Source organism: Sorex araneus, chromosome 1 (genome assembly GCF_027595985.1).
Source record: "Sorex araneus isolate mSorAra2 chromosome 1, mSorAra2.pri, whole genome shotgun sequence".
In the NCBI taxonomy this organism is placed as follows: Eukaryota; Metazoa; Chordata; class Mammalia; order Eulipotyphla; family Soricidae; genus Sorex; species Sorex araneus.
In genome coordinates, this window is record NC_073302.1 from 89,799,535 (window position 1) to 89,813,265 (window position 13,731).

General features: G+C 44.5%; 1 protein-coding gene across 1 annotated transcript in view; it reads right to left on the reverse strand.

Annotated features, from left to right (window-relative positions):
- The window catches only part of PCSK5 (proprotein convertase subtilisin/kexin type 5), a 320,193-nt gene that overhangs the window by 24,175 nt on the left and 282,287 nt on the right, over nucleotides 1–13,731 (reverse strand). Inside the window, exons 13-14 of the mRNA XM_055119708.1 lie at nucleotides 2,246–2,382; nucleotides 796–939 (exon numbers count right to left, since the gene is read on the reverse strand). Of these exons, the coding sequence (XP_054975683.1) occupies nucleotides 796–939; nucleotides 2,246–2,382 (281 nt within the window). The remainder of the gene's footprint in view (nucleotides 1–795; nucleotides 940–2,245; nucleotides 2,383–13,731) is intronic.

A 13,731-nucleotide genomic window follows, 5' to 3' on the forward strand; every position in this document is an offset into this window, starting at 1 on the left:
GGATTCAAAGTAGGAGGCAACCAACCTTAGAGGGAACTATTATATCATTTCAGCTTTGCTTTGGGGCAGGGATTGGTGTTTGGGATGAAAACACCCGAAATATGGTGATGGGAAGGTGTCATGGTGCTGGGATTGGTGTTTTTTTTTTTTTGTTTTTTTTTTTTTTTTTTGCTTTTTGGGTCACACCCAGCGATGCTCAGGGATTACTCCTGGCTTTGCACTCAGGAATTACTCCTGGCGGTGCTTGGGGGACCATATGGGATGCCGAGGATCGAACCCGGGTCGGCCGCGTGCAAGGCAAACGCCCTACCCGCTGTGCTATCGCTCCGGCCCCATGGTGTTTGAATATTAAATGTAATCAAATATCGTGAACTACTTTATAAAATAAAAAAAATTCAAAAAATAAAAAGATTTCGGTAAAATGAGATATGGCATATGGTTTCAATGAAAAGATGTACTTCACAAAAACAGTACAAGGGTATCCAAATTTAAATTAAACATCTAGGAGATTTTAAACAGGGGACTTAAGAATTATTATGAAAATATGAGCCAATGTCTAGTAAGTACTAAATAGGAATAACTGTGTGGGAGCATCAAGTTGAAGATTGATAAGTCAAATTTTGATTGATAAATCAGAGACAGTGGTATGAGAAGAGCACCTGGTATACAGTATAATTTTGTATAAAGAGGACAGAAAAGGTGTCATAAATATGATATCAGTAGATGCTACCTCTGCACAGTCAGGTCACACAAGAACCTTTTTCTTACACAGGTCTCTGTGAAGGGAGCACTTACCCGCATACTCCTCTGTGCCGTAGTCCTCTGTCGGGTCCTCCACTCGGCTGTAGCGCGAACGTTCCACTTTGGGGAATTCGTTGGTTGGTGAGTACGGCTGCACAGAGGTACCGTAGAGGACTAACGACCACTCTTTCAATTTACCTGGGGAAACAGTAATGAAACCAATGCATGGCCATTCACCCCCTAGTTTCATAGTTTATTTTATAATTCTCTATTTTAATTCCTTCTCACCTAAAAAAAAGGTGGAAATCTCATGCTCGCTGCGGAGCTGTGTAAAACCCTACTCTCGGGCTGTGTCAGCCCTTCACATGTGTGGGGATTACATGTGAAAGGATGTTTGCAGGCTCTTCTTCAGTGCTCTTGAGCCGCTTTTCCATCCTGGACAGCTGTTGCCTTGGACGGACGAAGGAAGAACGAGGGCTAAGCTGGTTGCTGATTAGTTGCCATTTATCATTTATTCACTCTTTTGTCTCTCCTAGCTCTCTCCAACCTTCTCTCTCTTTATCTCTCTCTCTAACCGCGCAATTCTTTCTTCCCACTGTATCCATCTCCTCTATCTCTCTGCCAGATGACCTTCCTATGAAAGCCAGCAGTGAAATGAGGGCTCCCTTGGGCCACATGGCTGAGTGCATCTGCTCCTTGATCAGCAGTAAGCTACAAATGAATGTCAGTCCTCAAAGAGTCCTCAGAACCATTTCTGCAGAGAGCCCAACTAGGAAGAAGCATAAGTTTACCCAAATAATGACAATGCATCTGTGGAAGAGCAGAAAGCTCCACGTCAGTTGTCAGGATTTTCCTTATTGAGCTACTCACTCCCTAGGGTTGCACCTGGGCCACCTGGGCTACTGCGAAAGCTGCCTGACCTCCATCCCACAATGCAGTGGTCTTCACCCTTGTTCACTTTAAAGATAAGCTTCAACTGGTAGCTTAAGTAAAGAGTTAAGCCATTTAGCGACAGGGTCTGGGACTACCTGAAAATGATTTGAAAACTGTAATTTCTGCTCTGCATCTCAAGAAACATTTTCTTTTCCTTAGTTTGTGGGCTCGAAGGAGGGTAATTTGAGGATTGACACTCATTGTCATTCTTTTTTTCCTCTCAAGGTAACCAGGTTGGCAGTGAGAGTTGCAGGTCACTGTCTAGACTGTGCAAAAAATTAATTTTCGAGTGAACTAAGGAAACAGATAATAAGAAAATCCATTGATCCAGCCAATACAAGTAAATGGGCTGGTTAATTTGGGGAAGTAGGTTGGAGAAGTGGATCGTATATTCTAAAGTGTTAAGTAAAGGTTCACATTTTATTCTGCACTTATTTCTAAGTATTCTTTAATCATTAAACTATTACTTTTCAAGTGGTAATCTTGAGAACTGTAACTCGCAGGCAACTCTAAACACCATCACATGACAAGGGATGTCCCAGTGTGATAGTCACCGTGTCACAGGCCTCACCTGGAGTCTTGAAGTTTCTCAGCTGAGACGGGGTATCATACACTTCCAGGACCCAGTCACCCGCGGCTCGCTCTCCCCAGCAGTGAATGGTCATGAACTCCCAGTTCTTAAACCCTTCCATAGAATGATCGAAAAGTCTGTGGGGAAAAAAAGAAACAGAAAGCATTATTGCATATATTCTACAAGATACAGTGACAATGGGGCTGGAGCAATAGCAAAGCGGGTAGGGCGTTTGCCTTGTACACGGTCGACCCAGATTCGATTCCCAGCATCCCATATGGTCTCCCGAGTACCCGCCAGGAGTAATTCTTGAGTGCAGAGCCAGGAGTAACCCCTGTGCATCACCAGGTTGACTCAAAAAGCAAAAAAAAAAAAAAAAAGATACTGTGACAAGCACGTCAAGCATGCTTATCTCTATCTACCAACATGTTTGGCCTCAAATTGCAAGTTGTTTTCATCTTGGACATTACCAAATGGTTGATCCAAACATCTATCATTATCCTGCTGGAGGGAAGTTGGCAGCAGGCTGCTGTGCAACAGCAGATATGGAAGCACATTTTGGGCATCAGGGAAACTAAGACTCCACCCACAACATGAATAATATCAAATGGTGAGAGCAAGTGAGACTCGGACGGAGCTGATGGGAAGGAAAATGGCATAATGGCTTGGAATACAGTTGGCAGTGCCCATACAACTGCCATAAATTTCACAATTTTTCTCCTAGATATTATAGAGAAAATAGAGATCCACACAAAGAACTCCAGATGAATGCCTAAATTAGCTAAATTCATAACATTTATAACAATTCATATATAGCCATCAACTGGTGAATGGAGAAAAACTCAGGTATATTTATATAATACTACCTAATAATAAATGATTCCTCCACAGGACTTCATCGCGATGCATATAAATTACGACTCAGTGTTCTACCACTAAACCCCAATCCCAACTCTGAGTTTACAAATTCAGTTCTGGTAGCTGTGCTTGCAATTCTGGCCTAGACTCTACTCTTTTCAGGTCCTTTCAATGACTAAGTTCTCAAATCCCTACTAGAAATCTTTTTCCTTGAAGTAGAATTATTTTTATTTTCTACAGTGTCATTCTGAGAGATCAAGCTAAAAAGCTCTGCAGGGGAAAATGGCGGTGGCAACACCCACATGGCGAGAGCCACCTTCTAAGACTCCCAACCCAGAGGTATAAATTTTTCAGTTTTGTGGCTCATAGGCGATTATGGGAAGCGGACGTTACCGGCATGCCCTCGGCCCAGATAAGATCCGGAGCTGCCGAGCATGAAACCGACCCTCGGCTCCTAAAGACTATGATCCGAGAGGTCTTCTAACCCATTTTGGCACCCAGAGCGGCTTCTTACAGATATGCATCTAGACTGTGAACTGAGCTAAAATATCAGAAATCCAAAACTGTGCAGCCGCGACAGCTCATAGAGTCTTCATTCTCAGCAATGAAAAGAAATTATTAAACGATGATTTTTCAGCAGGCCTGATTGTTGGGGGGAAATTCCAAACAATGATAGTGAGTTCTCTATTGAAATATTGAATGTATTCAAAGTATAGAGAGAATAAAGTGAAGATCATTAGCTACTGAGGTTGGGGGCTGGGTGGGAGGGGGGTATTTTGGGGTTCTTGGTGGTGGAACATGTGCACTGGTGAAGGGATGGGGGTTCAATCATTATATGACTGAAACTTAAACCTGAAAGCTTTGTATTTTTTTCACGGTGATTCAATAAAATAAAAACTTAAAAAAAAAAAGCTCTGCGGGAAAAGAAACTCATCAAACTGAAAAGACATTTTTGACATAGAAGAATGTATCTGCATGCCATACACTGCAGTGAGGGGTTAATATCTATATCTATGTTTATATCTATATCTATATCCATATCTATATCTATATCCGATATAGAGCCAACATGAGAAAGAACTCATTCAATAATACCAAAACAAACCAGATTAAGAAACAGACCGCCCCATGCCAAAGATCACACTAGAATGGGCAACATGAAAAGACGAACAACATTTTTTTCCTCGGGGCACACATGGTCATGCTCAGGGCTTACTCCTGGCTCTGTGCTCAAGAATCACTTCTGGAGAGCTTGAAGGACCATATGAGGTGCCTGGGATGGAATCATGATTGGTTATATGCAAAGTACTACCTACTCTACTATCTCTTCTGCTCCCTAATAAACATCTTTTATCCCCAAACTAACAAGTTACGACCTCATACTTGTGAGAAGAACTAGTATCTGAAAGATAAGTGACAAATATCGGAGAGAGGTGGGAGAATGAAATCTTGTACACCATTAGTGGGGATGGAAATCCAAGTAGTCATTATGAAAAGCATGCCTGGAGAGCCCTCAAAATATTAAAAGTAGAAACGTCATCAACCCAATTCTACCAATTCTAGGTAGTCACCTGAAAAATATAAAAATATCAATTGAGAATCATCCCCTGCCTCCCTTTTTAATTTTTTCAGTGCCAGGGATTGAATTTGGGCTCGCACATATACCAGCTGTGTACTACATCATTATTTATAATAACCAAGTGCTGGACACATACCCAGCGCCCCGGCAAAAACAAATGAATAAAGATGTGCTATATAGAGCGCTATAAAGATGAAAAAATACTGCCCTTGCAACAACACAGTTGGACTGAGGGGATTATAGAGAAGAGAAAACTCGACATTGTGTTATTTCCCTTATTTGCTTTCCTTATACCTAGAGAAAGCAAACAGATGAACTAAATATAATAAAAATCAAGTTTCTGTAAGACAAGTTAGTGGTTAGAAGAAAAACAGGGAAAAGGATGAGTTAATGTCAGCAATCTTATGGTGAAGGATAGAATTATACTCTCAGTGAAGAATTTATAATAGTTATATACCTTTGTTGTGTATATTTATGTTTTATAAAGTGTACTTTGTTGTCTATACTGCATATACTTATTCTACATGTCTGTATACAGACAGGGATTTATAATGACATACACCTGAGATATACGTACATATAATCATATGTTACAAGCTGATGCTACTTCAATAAGAAATAATCATTTATGAAGGCATATAACATGGATTGATTATGGAAGGGAATGTTTAAATGACTTCTGTGGGAATGGACTGTGAAAGATAGGGCTAGGCACAGATTTTTAAGCAAGTTTTCTTTTCAAATTACGTGCATTTATTATTTTTTTATTGAAAGCTAAGGACCACAGGGAAAGAAACTTGAGCAAGTAGCTAGAGAGAGAAATAGAGGGAAAGACCTCAGCACTGACTGGGAGCTATTGTGTCTGGCTTGCAGGAAGTAGCTGGCCAGGAAGGTCCTGGCACCTGACTGTTGAACGCGAATGCTGAGAACATGCAGTGAACCTCCTGCTGACCAAGAGAACTGGTGTTTGCTATTGGACCTGTAACAGGCCCCTGTAAAACAAGCTGGAGACTGTAGTCAAAGTGCAGTGGACAAGGCCCTTTCTTGCCTTTGAACATAGCTGACGTAGGTTTGCTCCCGGGCACCCCATTTAGTCCCCCGAGCCTGCCAAGATTAATCTCTGAGAGCAGAGTGGTGAATGAGCTCTCCCACACAAAGCAGAAATGCCATCTTTCTTTTTTTAAACAATAACATATATATATATATATATATATATATATATATTCGACTTCTAATTGAAAAACGGTTTCTGTGAATGTGATCATGTTTCCCTTTGCAATGTCAGCCAGGTAGCTGGTGACACGCTGAACTAGATGAACAGCTGACACGCAGCATCTTCCCTGGAGAAGAGCAAGGAGCATGAAAGTAACCTGCCACATGATCCCAGTCCTTGAGAATGACAAGAGAAATAAGAACTACTTGGCAGTATTCTTTGCCCCAAAGCATTAAAACAAACAGCCAAACAACCTGTGGATAACAGCTGAGCCGGAGTTGAACAAAGCTGAACTATCTTTGTACTGGTCAATATCACAGATATAGTTTGCTAATCTCACAAGGGGGTTAAAGTGGCAGGCAGTGATTTGCAAATTTATTATCTGGACAGTCCCCTCCCCTACTGCCCCCCATACCCCTTTTCTATATGTATATATGTATACATGTGTGTATATATATATTTTAAATAAGAATACAGGCTTTCTTACTATCTAAAGATATTTTATTATTTTTGATAGGATTTAGTAGGCTATTTAGGGGTCTGAATGTTATTATCGTTAATTTATATGGATAAAAATGGAACATTCCCAATTCCCCCAAATTGACTTACCTTATCATACCAAATAGAAACAATTTAATTTTTGACAGTGAGGTAAACCAGTCTCTCTCAACTGCTCTATACGACCTACATAAGTTGCCTCTGAACAGAGGCATGTGGCATTTTAATGAGGGCTGCAGTGGATAGATATGAAGACTCCTTCATAATAGGAGGGATAGAAATAGTGTTCCTTATATGAATGGATTCCCACTGTCATTGTTCTTCAGAAGATTTATAATTGTAATTTTTTTCCTGGTTTTTTTTTTTTTTGGTCATACTGGCAGTGCTGAGGGTTTACTCCTGACTCAGTGCTCAGAAGTTACTCTCAGTGGTACTTAGAGGTCCCAGATATGGTGCCAGGAATCAAATTGGGATAGGCAGCGTGCAAGACAAGGCCTCACCCTGTACTATCTCTCCAGCCCCAGAATGATAAATGCTGTGGAAATATTATAGTCAAAGAATCATGAGAGCAGGGCTTACTTCCTAAGTTTCTGGCTTGAAGCTGGATACGGTAAGGAAGAATTTGCTGGGTATTATATATATTAGCACTGTAGCACTGTCATCCCATTGTTCATCGATTTGCTCAAGTGGGCACCAGTAACATCTCCATTGTGAGACGTGTTGCTACTGTTTTTGGCATATTGAGTACACCATGGGTAGCTTGCCAGGCTCTGCTGAGCGGGTGGGATACTCTCGGTAGCTTGCCGGGCTCTCCGAGAGGGGCGGAGGAATTGAACCCAGGTTGGCTGCATGCAAGGCAAATGCCCTACCTGCTGTGCTATAGCTTCAGTCCATTATAAATATTATATATATATATATATTTAAATGGATCTATCTATATAATTCTTATGAAAACCACTGAAAGTGTGTTCACACTGTGTGAAAAGACAGAGGTAGTGGAGAAGGAAACTTATAAAAATTGTTTTTCTTACTAGAGGGAGATCATAAAGAAATATACTGACATGGCAAGAGAGATAGTATCCCATAGGTAGGGTGCTTGCCTTGCACGTAGCTGAATGGGTTCAATTCCTGGCATTCCATATGGTCCCCTGAATGCCCGGAATGATCCCTGAGAACAGAGATAGCAGTAAGCCCTGAGCACTGCAGAGGGTGGCCCCCAAAACAAAAACCAAAAACAAAGCCAACAACAGAAAGAAATTGATGGGAGAGGAAAACTGGTTTCTAATCACTTCTCAGCCTACAGGCCTAATGTAGGGCCTAATCGGTTGAGGCTACTGGGCCATTTGAGGGCACAGGGAAGCAACTTGTCATAAAATACCTTGCTGAAAGTGCCAGGCTTAGAAACAATTCCTAAACAGTTTAGACAGAATGCCTGGCTCATCGCCGCATGTGCAAGATCTACAAAGGATGCTGGAGTCTGCCATCACATGAGGGGCAGTGTCGTTTCCACGAGCTCTGCCAACTTGTAATTACTCACGGATCAGCTATCTGCTGCATTAGCAGCCTCTGGGCTGCTTTCCTTGTACCTCTTCCTGTTCCCCTTTGAAAAGAGTTCCATTGATACCAATCAATGCCCAATCACATTTGGAAAGAATATGAAATATAAACTGGGTTCCGAGAAGAGATATTCCAAAGTCAGCACTGTAATCGAGTCAAGTAAGGATTTGAAAGCCGGAATAAAGTAGGTTTGATCTGCCTGACTCTCCAGATTAGCAGGCTGGTCTCTTCACCTTTTGTAGAGATGGAATGCTCTTTTGTTTCATATAGACATCGATGTTGAGAAGAATTAAAATGCAGCCAAATCTCACTGAATTTTGCTAAGAGCTATGGGCAAAGAAATGAACTCTGATTGGCTATTTCTATTTGTGTTGAACATTCACTTTTCTAATCCACTCTGTTTTATTTTTACATCGAACTTAATTCTGAAGTTCCAATTAGCAAGGTAATGGCTTCGGTTCCATAACAAAAGGTAACACTGCTACAATATGTACAATCTGTGTTGCAAAGAACATACTTGCTCAAGGCCATCAACTGAAAAGCATCACTAGTCATGGGATAAGGAGATGGTAAGTAATTGAGAGGTTTCCATTTACCAACTGGAAAGCCAATGGCCAGTTTGAATGTTTGAGCAGTGCCAACAGTGAAAATACCAGACATGCCAATATTATCAGTGGGAATAACATGTCTATGAAGCAGGGCCGGTGAGCTGAATTTCCCTGTTCTGTCAGAACTGCCTTAATCATTAACTCAATGAAACGATAGATGCAGATGGTGGCAGAGATGATACATCCCGTTATTAAATGGTGCCCTTCAGTCCTGTTCCTGGAAGAGGTTTTCAAATAAATCAGGATGGACGAAGCCTGATGGCAAAGAGTGCCGTAGAGCACAGCACGTCCTTTGAGGAACTGACTTGGGAAATAGGCGTCAGCCTTCACTTAGAGTTGAGGTGATGGGACAAGGTTACACTACGCTCTGCTGATATTAACTTACCTAAATATTAACAAGACAGAAATACTGGTAATTATAACTGAGTCCAAAGCTTTTCTTTAGAGGCATGACTTTTCTTAGTTTTAATTAATTTTCTCCTGAAATTGCTCTTTTAAAAGATTTTATCATACCCAGCAGAGGTCAGGTGCTGTTTCTGCTCTCGAGGTCACTCCTGGTAGCGCTCAGAGGACCGTGATGCATGGGGCACGCACTCAGCCCTCTGTGCTCTTTCTGTGGCCCTGAAATATAGGTGTTCTTCCCCTGCCTCCTGCTGTTTTTTCTCTTTCCCTTAATCTAAATGGTCAAAGATGCTGCTGCTAATTTGCCAAGCCTAAAGGGATGATTAAAAACTCTCTTTTAATACTATTTAATACTCTGTGCATACCATTAACTAACTTGCCAAAATTCCAAAATGCATTCTTTCTCATGGCTGTATGATGTAAGCACTTAATTTGCCTGAAGACATAGTCTAACAGTAGATGTTTTTTTCCCCCTTCTATATGCTTTGTATTATAAACTCCTTTGTGAATTACTTGTAATGCATCCAGCAACAAACTGCTTAGAAGTCTTCTGATGACATGAAAGTAATGTGCAGAAGCTGAATGCTTATTTAAATCACTGCTATTTAAGGTGTGGTGTTGGAATAAGCCGATTCCACATCACCTGGGGGTCCTGATTAGAAATGCAAATTCCTGGACCTCACCCCACTGATCTACAGAATCTGAATGTTCGGGCAAGGGGCCGGGGCCATCTGTGCTGGACAGAGTCCTCTCCCAGGTGCTTGGAGAAGCACCACAGAAATGAGGGTTAGCCCGTCTAAGCCCGGATGTCGCAGGAGCTAGGCTCCGGGCTTGCTGTAAGTTCCTTAACCCGCATAATGACTGTGATGTAGATTAGTACATCTGTTTTCTAGATCAGAGAATCACTTTTCCGAACATAACCATCAGGGCAACCAAGACAAACTCAGCTCAATGTTTCATGCTACAGGCTGTACCTTCTTTCCGAATGAAGAAAGTGAGTTTCTATGGAGAGGATCTGCCTTATGTAAAACTTTCACAGCAGAAGTGTAATTTTTACTACAAGTCACAATTGTATTTACATAGCCTAACTATTTAGAAATGTTAAAGACCTGACACTGGACATTTAGGTTGGGCACAGACAAGAACAACTCCTACATAAACACTGCATATTAGCACAGCTCATCATAGAACTAGGTTTTGCAGAATAGTAAGTGCACATTCTTCCTCTCTCCTTAAGACCACAACTGAAAGAGAACAATTTACCTGCAATCAAAGTTAGAAAGGGAGACAAATCTTCAGCTTTCAGACAGAGGCCAGAAGGTAGAACAGAAAGGAATACAGCTAACTGACTAGAAGAGCACATGAGTTTGCGGCGGGGAGGCAGGGCTAGAGGAACAGCTTCCCTGACTGTAGGCAATGTAGCTGAAGGAAGAATCTCCTAGGACCAGGTTATTTTCCTGCAAGAATATTAGGTGGGCAGAATCTGAAGATACGGTCGCATCCCTGCTGAGGTTTCTCCTCTCAAAACACTGTGAAGAAGCCTGAGCCTGCTCACATTTCCCCGTCAGCAGCGAGCGTCCCTGATCCCCCACCCGCCAGAAGAAAACCATTTGGGGCAATTATTCTGTTTGGCTTTCCATGAGGCAGGAAATAGAGGCCAAGTGCAGACTGGCAGGCCTGGGAGGGCAGGAGGAAACAAAGAAGGCGTGAGCCCTAGTCCATCCCAGGCTGACTGTCTGCCCAGGGTTCCCACCCACTAAATTCCACACCCGCCGTGCCAGGGCGGCCTGGTGCTGGGCCAGCGGGGCAGGAAGCTCCAGCTGGCATCGTGCTGAGAGGTGCCGCTTCCAGGCCGCGCACCTGCAGCCACTTGGGGGACGCGTGTGCTCCAGCAGCCGCTGTCCACGGGGAGCCCAAGCTGCACCCGGCAGCAGGACAGGGAGCCCCCGAGGGACTCCGGACAGCCCACACAGGCTAAGTGCGGCAACTGTGAGGAACCCAGTTCCTGAGAAGCAACTGTGGTCACAGGGCCAGCGGCGTGGAAGCGACCTTCTGGAGAGCCAAGGCTGTCTTCATGTCCTTGGGGACTCTTCATTTCTGGCAAGTGTTTCCAGGTGCCAGGGCCAGGTGACTATTCTGCCAATGCCGCAGAGAACAGGCAGGGGCAGAGAACGAGGTGGCAGCCCCTGGCACTCGTGTCCCCTTCCTGCTTGGTCCCTATCGGCACTTCTTGATTGTGCGGCCGAAAGGGAGTCCAGATTCTGGGCAACAGCAGCAAGGCAGGCAGAGAGACAGGAGGGAGATGAAGGGGATGACCCTGCCACCTCCACTTCACCTCCACTGACTACCCCCTGCTTCCCAAAACCAAACCAAACCTAAGGACCTTGGGAAGCCAGTGTCTCCAGATTCTGAGGGTTTATTGCAGTCTCCTTTGCTTTAAGGGTCCTGAGAAATCCAAACTTCTGTGGAAAAAAGTGAAAGGTCCAACACAGGAACAAGCTATTGGTGGCATGGATAATCTGTGACACAGACATTCCTTCCAGAACATGGACTATCCACCTCTGCTGTGTGGACAAGTGTTTCTGTCTTGCTGGCCACATGAAGGTCAGCGGAAGTGAGCCGGGCTATCCTGGCCCCCTCCCATGGCCTGTGTGCGTCCCACCAGCAGCTGCCCCTCTGAGAAGGGCAGATGCTTTCAGACGGGGTCAAGGTGAAAGGCCACAAGGATTCTTTATCCTTTGCTCTGTGATGAGCAAGTCTCCATATTTGCTCTCTGAAAATGAGACCTTGGGAATAGGCCTCAGGAAAGGGGACCCCAAGCAGCCTGCACAGGAGGGACCCAACTAATGTTAAACACAGGGGCAGGGCCCGCCCCAGCAGGGGTCACATGTGCTGGACTGGGGTCCAGGTGCAGCTGATTGGCACTGAATGGTGAGCCGCTCTAAGCAGTGCTGGGCAAGTTACAGGCAGAGGGACTCTCAGTGGCCCCAGCTACTTCCCCCCAGCCCAGCCATCCCAAGTCTTTCTGGAGGTGCCTCTTCTGGGCCCCAAGATGGAAGACATGCAAAAGCAACTCGCGCAGACAATGCTCTGTCCAGGCAGACACAGCAGGGGCGGGCCTGGTGACTGACACCACTGAGCCTCTGAAAAGTCTGTTTCTCTTCCCCGACACAAGTCAGACTGCGCCCTTTGGCCCAGCACGTCGCAGAGAGCAAAGCAGATTTCTGCTGCCACAGAAGCATGTGAAGCAAAGCCAGCGACACTGTCTGCCACAAATGCCTGTGCTGGAGTCTACGACCCCGCTCCTTGTAGGCCCCATCTCTGGAGTCATTTCAGGGCAAGCCGGCAAGGAATATGCAGCCAGAGCCCCAAAGAGGCAAAGGAAACTAAGTTTTGCAAGCAAACAGCAACTGCAGAGTGAGCTTTCTGGATAACGGGGAGAGCCCAAGGAAGAAGACCCGCACACGTGTGAGTTAAACCCTTTGCACTGACCCAGGTTTCACCCAGTTTTTACTCTCACTGTAGCAGACAAATGCTTAAAGGTCCGGCTCAACAATTCCGGGGTGTGTGTATAGATGGTATGGGAGGAAGAGGTGGTCTCACGTGGAAAAACATTTCTTTGACAGCAGCTGGCATCCTGCAATTGAACTCAGACCTCCCATTCCCAGGAGATAGCATCATATATCAATGGGCCCAGTCCTACATCTCCTGAACCTCTGCTTGTGCCTCCCAGGTGAGATCAATCTCCAGGCTGACAGCTCTGGGGCCATTTTGGAACGGAATCTCCTCAATTGAATCTTACACTGCTCACAGTTATACTTCCCATCACTAGGTGAAGACAGGGCAGGAAAAGAGCAACCCCCAGCCCAGTCTCCCAGAAACCCCCAAAGGGAACAACTAAAGATTCATAGCAACCCCCTGGGGAAGGCAGCAGAAACCCACCAAGTTCAGTGAGTGAACATGGCAACATGCAAGGCTCAACCAGAACCAAGCAGCTCTGTAAATTCTCAGAGAACGACATGTGTGACACCATGTGAGAGATGCTTAGTGAGCTCCAAGAAATGATGCCTGGTAGTCAGCATAGCACAAGAGAATCTGAGAGCCAACATGAGATAACTACAATCAAAAATAAAGAGTATGGTGGGTGACGTAAAAAAATTCAACCGGAGGTCTGAGCAGCAGGATAACAGAAGCTGAGGCAAAGACCAGGGAGTGCCAAGACGAGACAGATGTCTAGGAAAACAGCAGCAGAAAATCTGTGGGAAGAAACTTGGCACATGCGAGGTGTGTGTTCCTACCACAGCCATCTCACTGGCCCCTCGAGTTACCTCTCTAAGTACACGGATACCACACTGCATGCGTTGTATTTTACATACCACTTCCTAATAAATCACTTAAAAAAATCCAGAAAGATAGGTAGCATCAGCCTTCACAGGGCAAGTGCAATCCTGCTGCTTCCCATACCCCTTCCGTTTGGGAAGCCCAAACAATCACCGGATCACCGTGTGATCAGTTAGTCAGAGATAACCAGAGGTTCCCTAACTTACTTGGCTCATCCCCCTTTCCAGAAATCACCGGCGTGTGCTGGGAGTCTGCCTTCTCTAAGTGAACCCCCCCAACTGCACCTGCGGCTATTAGTGAGCAGCCCCATGCTTCTCCCCACCATCCTTCTAGCACCCTCCCACTGGGCAGGATCTCCCGCTCGGGACGCTCCAAGAATTCCCTCTTCTCAGATCTAATGACTAGCCAGTGCAGCCTGAAAGTCAGAGAA